The sequence below is a fragment of the Austrofundulus limnaeus genome, unplaced genomic scaffold (assembly GCF_001266775.1).
Source record: "Austrofundulus limnaeus strain Quisiro unplaced genomic scaffold, Austrofundulus_limnaeus-1.0 Scaffold260, whole genome shotgun sequence".
NCBI lineage: Eukaryota > Metazoa > Chordata > Actinopteri > Cyprinodontiformes > Rivulidae > Austrofundulus > Austrofundulus limnaeus.
The window spans coordinates 663,528-671,254 of record NW_013952662.1 but is presented as its reverse complement, the minus strand read 5'-3'; the positions used below and the strand labels follow the sequence as shown (position 1 = coordinate 671,254).

Below are 7,727 nucleotides of genomic sequence, written 5' to 3'. Positions count from 1 at the left end.
GTCCATGGCCTACCCCAGTTACCACTACTGTGCATGTGTGTCAAGGACAGAAAGGCAGATGTGGCAGTGGAAGGTGTGAAAGCAGTTTGGAGAGAAAAACAAAGTAAAGAACAAAAAAAACGATTTATCGACTATTAAATTAGTCATCGACTGTTTTAACAGTCAATTAGTCGTCGACTAGTCAACTCATTATGGCAGCCCTAGACAGAATCCACCATCCATACTCAGACAGACATGTTCCAATGAATACATTATGGGAAAACAAACGAACATAAACAAGGAAAAGAAAACAGAGAACTAGAGAAATAATTTGTCATCCTTCATACCCTGTTAAGAACCTCTAAGAAGAGTATGTGGACCCCTTCCACTACGCACTGGTTCTTAAAGACTTTCAGATCCACGTCGGCCCTGTCAGGGTCTGAGACGGAGGCGCCGTTCTCCCTCACACTCCTGTCTGGAAATTCCCGCACATTAGAGGTCGCAGGAAAGACAGTGAGGCAAAGAAAGCAGACACAGACAAAACCACTCTGTTGTCCATCGTTAATCTAATCAGTGTTCTAACAAGAACTGCTGGAAGCAGAGAGAGAAATCACTTTAACCTAATTTTAACACAAATTAAAAGCAAAAAATAGCTGCATTGAATTAGCTTTGCCTTCCTCTGTTAAACGTAGAAAATAAATTTATTATGACACAAAAAATAAGGATGCAGTCATTTCTTATAAAGTCTTAAAAACAACTATCATCTTTTTTGTTGCGGATACAGCTGCTTTTTGTACCTCGGTTTATAGAAAGAGTTTAATTCTGACATTAATGAACTAAAAACTAGTTCAAACGTGGCGTCTTAAAAAAAGTTTGATCTCGAACTGTAATTGCCGCTTCATCGCTGCCAGTTTCACATTATTTGATTATTTACGATGAGCTCTGTGGTTTTCTAAAAGCTTAACGAGCAGCAGCAGCAGATCGCTGTAGCACTTCCCGTGCAGCCTGGAGTACTTCCCAAAGAAAATTCCTGATATTTCAGCCTATTCATAAAATTCCTGTTACAGTTCATTTTATATTTCTCACGGGTGCAAAGTACAACTTAAGATTTTCTTCATTCCTTCATATTTCTCTATTCGTACTGTTTTTTTAAGAATTACCTACATCATTAAATCATTACCCTACAACAAAAATGTTTGAACTATCCCTTTAATATGCAGCAAGAACACAGACAGGTTCCTGTTTTTAAATGAGTTCACCTCAGCCATGTGTGAACCCTACAGGAGCTACTAAATGGCATCAGAGAGGAGCTCAGATGGTACCGGGACAGAGGAAGACCAGGCTGGCCTGCAGCGCCTCCAGCTGAACCTCAGGTTTAAAGTTGTGGACCTTCATGATGCTGAGGATCTGACTCATGACCGTGTTCAGCTCATCAAGCGTGGCCGTCCTGCAAGGTCATCACATTCAATAAAGTCAGTCAGAGTTTTAAAAATTGTAATAAACTCAAAAAAAAGATGTGTTGGATTTACTCAACCAAGTTACTTTTTATTTGTTTTTATACCAGTGAGAGAAAACATAAATCTTGTGTTTCATAACGGCAAATTAAATGGTGATTCTCACATTTTCTGTGATGATTTTCTAAAACAAAGAAGTCAAAGAATAAAAACGGTTTGTCCGAACCTTCCCTGGAAGAGCAGTCTCAGCAGTTTACAGGCACTGATGGAAACTTCCGCTGAGTTCCAGTGTCTCTTTACCATCTCGACCACATTCACATGCAGGCCGCTGGACAGCAACAAGGAGCTCATTTTACCTGAAGGCAAAGACCACACTTTTAATGCCTGCAGTTCAAAATGTGGTGTTCTCTACTTTTCAACCAATCAGAGAACAGAAAACACAAAGACAGGTGAACTCAGCCTTTATAAGCACTGCCTCCACATGGTGGACAAACAGGTTTAACGAACATCAACACTGTCTGTTCACACGCAAAGGAGGACCATCAGCCTAACAACAGATCGTTAGTGTTCTGATCATCACCTATTGCTCACAGGGGGCTGAGTCATACTTGCAATAACAGCATTGTAAGAGGGGGACAACTGGACCCAACCCTATTTGATGACAAAATTCATAGAAATGGTTTCCTTTACTCCTCTATCAAACCAGCGTTCCTAACTATCACTCTATCACTCCTGAAAGAGTGACCGCTGGCCTGTAGATGAGTGTACACTGCAGAGTCCTGGGGTCAGATTTATAAAGGATTGTGTGGAAACCATACTAAAAGTGAACGTACGACCAAAAGGCGGAAATGGCGTACGCCAAAAAAAATTCAGATTTATAAAACCGTGCGTACACACGTTTCTGCGCACCTTTCATTTATAAATCACAGCTGCAGGTCAGAGTTTGTGCATGACATCCCGCCTCAGGTTCAACCCTCTACACGCCCACACTCAACCATAAACAGTCAATGTAAAGTACCTCATGAATGTTAAGATGTATTTAAATCAGTCAGCTGATCAGTGTCAAAAGAAGTGATTGGTTCAGACACGCTCCTTCGTGCATCTCGAGGTTGACAGGTGCTGACTGACAGCTGCTCACGTGAACTGAATGTCTGTAATTGACAGATTTTCCCTCATTTTGCAGGTTTACAGACATTTAGAGTAATCTAACGATTTTTATTTATAAAAAACTCAGCTTCAAATTAATTTTCTCTCAGAGCCTGCAGGACGATAAAAACAATAAATAAAATTAAATCAGTCAGATAAACTTAGAAATAATTTCACCACTCGTCTCCCCGTACTCCCCTCCTTTGTTATCTGCTGCAGACCCCCTAACACACGCGCGCACACTTGTCCCCACAGCGCGCCCCCCCCCCAGTGACAAAAACGGACTTTAAAAAATGAAGTTTTATACTAACATCCACACCGGTGAGGGTGGGTGCGCCCTGCGCGTACCCAAAGCGTGATGCCGTGCTGTTGAAATGTGTCTTGTCGGGGAGGGGTCTGTGGGTCCGGGTCGTGAGGAGGAGGAAAGAAATTGTTGCGTGAACTTTTATTTAAGATTTCAGTTGGCTTAGAAGGTCTTTTTTATTTGAAAGCTCCTCATGGCTCAGCAGCAGAAGCATAAATAATACTGTTAAGAAAGCTAAAGTTGAATAAAAATCTAAGTCTGATGAAGGTAAATTAAATCTTTGACAGTGATCATTACACAGTGTGGCTCTAATTCCTCACTTCACCATCTGCGTCGCAGTTTCACGTCTCCAAAATGAGCGTACGCATGGGTCAGAGCTGGTGTGAGGCACCGCACATTTTCACGTCAAGTTTGGATTTTATAAATCACAACCTTTGTGTGAAAAGTGGCGTACGCAAGTTTCTGGACCAGTTTTGTGTGCACGCAAGCGTTATAAATGCCACCCCTGACATGTAGATGAGTGTAAAATGCAGAGTCCTGGCCTGATAATGTTGCTCTTCTGTGTTGGCTCATTCTTTTGAACAGCTGCTGCTTTGTTTCCTCGATGTATAACTGGTCACAGTCCTTCTGGCACTTAACAGCATACACAATATTACTCTGTTTGTGCCGGGGGACCGGATCTTTAGGGTGAACTAGTCTTTATCGTAACGTGTTTTGGAGTTTTAAAGCTATTGGGAGATCATGTTTAGAGAATAAACATCTCAGTTTCTCTGGACGGAAAGCACTTTTCAAATTATCATCAAGCCTGTGTGGTTATATGTGAGCTGGCCACTCACTGTTGTTGGAGATGAGAGTGGAAATGGCGCTGGTAGCTGCTACAAAGACGCTGGGTGAGGAGGAGTGAAGCAGCATGGCAGCCATTAACTGTCTGTGAACAGGAGTCCTGGAAGGTAAAACATCCGTCTCAATGATTCATCAAAGACCCTCGTACAGATGCTGTTTGGGACTTTGTCGCTCCTACCTGCTATCATGCTCCTCCTCTGAATGGGTCACGTGTGCTCCGTGCAGCAGCAGGTTATAAATGGCCCAGCTTGCAGCTTCCTGAAGCAGAGGATATGATTCGAAATGGTTGAACATTAGCTCCGGTTCAAAAGGCAGAAGTTGGACTCACCTGAACAGCCGGCTCAGCAGCGTGGAGCTCCAGGGCTGTGCAGCAGTCCTCCATCCAGCAAAGTCCCATGTCCTCCACCTGCTCCTGTCCCCGGTTCTCTTCCTCCTCTCCTTCTTCCAAACCCTGCGCAGCCGCTGCTTTGCTCTGCACGATGGTCGCAGCTGACAGAAGGAATCAGTATGGTGGAAATACTGCGCAACAACATATCTGAACCAGAGGGGAATCCTCAGAGCCTTCTAGGCCTTTAGAGGAGGCCCAATATTCAGCACATATAAAATATTATGTCTATTTACCTTGGCCAAGGGGTGTGTGCTTTTGGTAGCGTTGGTTTGTCTGTGAGGTTTTTTTTAAATGTTGAGGTTGTCACAAATAACAAATTGTTGTATATACTGGTAGTGATCTAGCCTGGCCCTTGCTTTCCTACACAGTTCTGCTCAATTCTAGTTTCTCTTCACTGCTCCGTCTGGGATTTCTCCCACAGACAAGGATTTATTCTGGAGAATTTCTTCCGGGCCAATCAGAGAATAGAAGGCAGGGTTTTGAACAACGCTGATTTTCTGCGCAACATCTGTTAGTTATTTTAGCACACGGCAGTGGAGGAAGTGAATGAAGCCAGTCTGTGTTGATGAGGCTTCCAAATTAAATTAAAATTGTCTGACAAAGCAGCAGCTCTCATTTACAGTCGTCTCGTTCGGCTCTGTACTTCTCTCCTCTCAGTAGGGATGTTTACAGCGCACACAATTTCCAGTTAGCTTCTTAGCTTAGCCTCCTTCATAGTGGAGCTGGCACGCTTACGTCGCGGCCAACCGATCCAATCGTTTTAAACTTCAACAGAGGCCACGCCTCCAGCAAGAATCGCTTCTCTATAGCCGAGAGTCCAGAGCCTCCAAACGCATAATTGAGAGTCTTAGTGGAGGTGTACGACACCACTACTACTATATTAACAATCCTGTGATGATAAGTGGTGATGTGCTTGGAGAAGTTGCCTTTTCAGGAGTGCAGAAGCTTGGTGGTAAGTGCTGCAGTCTGGTTATCCTGGATTTGTTGGTTTCAAATCATATATAAAGCAAATGTGATGATGTTGCATATATCTATGATGTGATGATTTCATTATGTTTAACTGACATCACTGTAAAAGACTCATCCTGTTTATATCAGGTTACTGTTACCACAGGTCTGATTTATGACTTGGATACAGCTTGAACTGAAAACTCTTCAGAGAATGAAAAGAACAATTCTCCAAACACGTCACCACTAATCATCACAGGATCATAACTATAGTAACTGAAACATGATTTAACTACGATCAGTTATTGTGATGTCGTGTAGGCTTCATGGCTAAACTTAAATCAGCTTGGCTTCAAAGAAAGAGCGGTGGTCTTCATTCATTCCAAATGTTCACACATTTCTGTTTTCATTAATGACATCACAACACAGTATTTTCCTCATTTCCATCTGAACCTGCAGTGTTTATACACTGCTTCTCATACTTGGAGGCAGGTAAACGCATTTTTAAAAGTAATGCACAGAAAGTACAGATAATTGCAAACTAAGTAAAGTCGTAGAACTTTTGACACCTCTGGTCTTTCTGCATGTTTTGTGTGGGGAAGTTTTTTTAAAGGAGGAGGTGCAGGACAGGTAATTCCCCTTCCTTGTACACCAGTGGAAGTGAAATTTTTGTGGTTTTAAATGAAACAGTTAATTGAAAGGGATGACAAAAATGATAGCAGATCTGTGCAACATGCTGCCCACTGGGTGGCACTACAGGCTCAGTAAAAGCTGGCCATAGCATTACTAATACCTCCTAATTCACTATTTCACACAGATGTGCAGCATTGTCAGACTACATTATTGTATTTAATGATTTAGGTGCAAACACATGTCAACAGACTATCACACTGTTTAAGCCTAAAGTGCAAACTACTGTACTTTACTTTGATTCCTTTAACCTGCCCGTCTGCAAATTGTTTGTCAACTTGGAAAACACTGAATTGTTGCACTTCTTGTGATGAACCCAAACCCACTAACTAATCTAGTTTGTTTTTGACTTCAACTAAGTTAAGTGTGTGAAAGTGCGTGCTTACTGAGGTCAGCCAGGCAGGAGAGGGCAGCAGTTTGCAGCGCTGCGTTGTTGGGGAACGTCTGACTGGCTCTCAGAGCCACTCGCTGAACACCATTCTGCACCAGGATGCTGTAGTAGCTCTCTGCAGGACAAAACAAACACAGCATGAGTCAGACGGAAACCTCTTTTTACTTAGAAATCTTTATTAGCCATCCTAAATATCAGTTTATCTACTTCAAACACGGCTGTATTGATTTCACTATCAAAGTTATCTTAAACTGTCAACAAATGAACAGATAATTCAAAGCTATTTACAGACATAACACCACATTAGCTGCTGCTGGATGCTAACCAATAATGTTTTTGCCTGTGTGTGTACTTATATTTGTTACATTTTTAGGACCATTTCTAGTATACATACCTAACTTGTCACGACCGGTAGTCTTTATGGGGGTCAAAGACTGGTCCTAATATGGAGGAACTCCATTTTTGGGTCAGGGGTTAGGTTTAGGACTAAGGTATGAATTGAGTTTAGTGTTAGGTTTGTACTGCAGTGGTTTAGTTTAAGGTAAGGGGTAAGGGTTAGGCAATAGAAACGACTGGAAATGAATGGACATTAATGAACAGTCCTCATAAGGATAGAAATACAAACGTGTGTGTGTGTGTGTGTGTGTGTGTGTGTGTGTGTGTGTGTGTGTGTGTGCCTGCTTGTTTTTTTTACTACAGAGTGGAGGACCATTTGCCCCATAGTTACTATCAAAGTGAGGTCTTTGATGTAAAGTGAGGACCTCTTTAATGTCCAAAACCAGTAATGATTAATTTTAGGGAAAATATCTGGGTTAGGCATAAATACAGTTACAAAAATGTATGGAAGTCAATATAATGTCCTCAGTTTGATGCAAATACAAGGATGTGTGTGTGTGCATATACGTGTTTTTGGTGACACATGAGGACTATTTTAAGACAAAACACCTATAGGTGGGGACAACTGGTAAATATGGGGACCTAAGTCAAGTCCCCGTTTGGTTTAAATGCCATTGGAGGGTGGGAGGTCAGGTTTAGGACCAAGGTGTGAACTGAGTTTAGGTTAGTTTTAGGGTCAGGTAGGTACCTGTGAGGTTAGCCTTAGGGTTTGTGGTCAGGGTTAGGCTGTAGAAATGTAATGGAAGTCAATGGAATGCAGTGGTGGGCATAAGCCCGCTGATGCGCAAATCCGCTAATTGCGGAACTAAATATTTCATTTGCTCTTTAGCAGACTTACTATGATTCATAAGTGGATTTGCACTTTCTAAAAAGGAAAATGCAGTACCGCTAATAACTAATTATCTCCCAGACTTCATCATCATGAAAAGCAGAAGGTAAGACTTTTCATTTAAAACAGGAGCAGAACATCATCAGATATTAAAAGAAAGAAAATTCCCTAAAGAGATCATTATGTTCTCGAACACAGCAGAGAGGGCTTGCTGTCAGTGACCAACACCATGAGGAAACAGTACTGAAACGCCGCCCTCTCAGTTGTATGGTAAAATAACACAGAGCTTTATCCTGTGACTAACTGTTCTGCGTGACGGTTCTGAAATTGTATACATACATACATACATACATACATAC

The 7,727-nt window shown here is 41.9% G+C and overlaps 1 protein-coding gene across 1 annotated transcript in view; it reads right to left on the bottom strand.

The window, feature by feature from the left end:
• lrrk2 (leucine-rich repeat kinase 2) overlaps positions 1 to 7,727 on the bottom strand; it is a gene marked incomplete in the record, with an annotated part of 74,959 nt that overhangs the window by 44,316 nt on the left and 22,916 nt on the right. Inside the window, 7 exon segments of the mRNA XM_014020606.1 lie at positions 327 to 454; positions 1,302 to 1,426; positions 1,660 to 1,789; positions 3,720 to 3,826; positions 3,905 to 3,984; positions 4,055 to 4,215; positions 6,139 to 6,258. Of these exon segments, the coding sequence (XP_013876060.1) occupies positions 327 to 454; positions 1,302 to 1,426; positions 1,660 to 1,789; positions 3,720 to 3,826; positions 3,905 to 3,984; positions 4,055 to 4,215; positions 6,139 to 6,258 (851 nt within the window).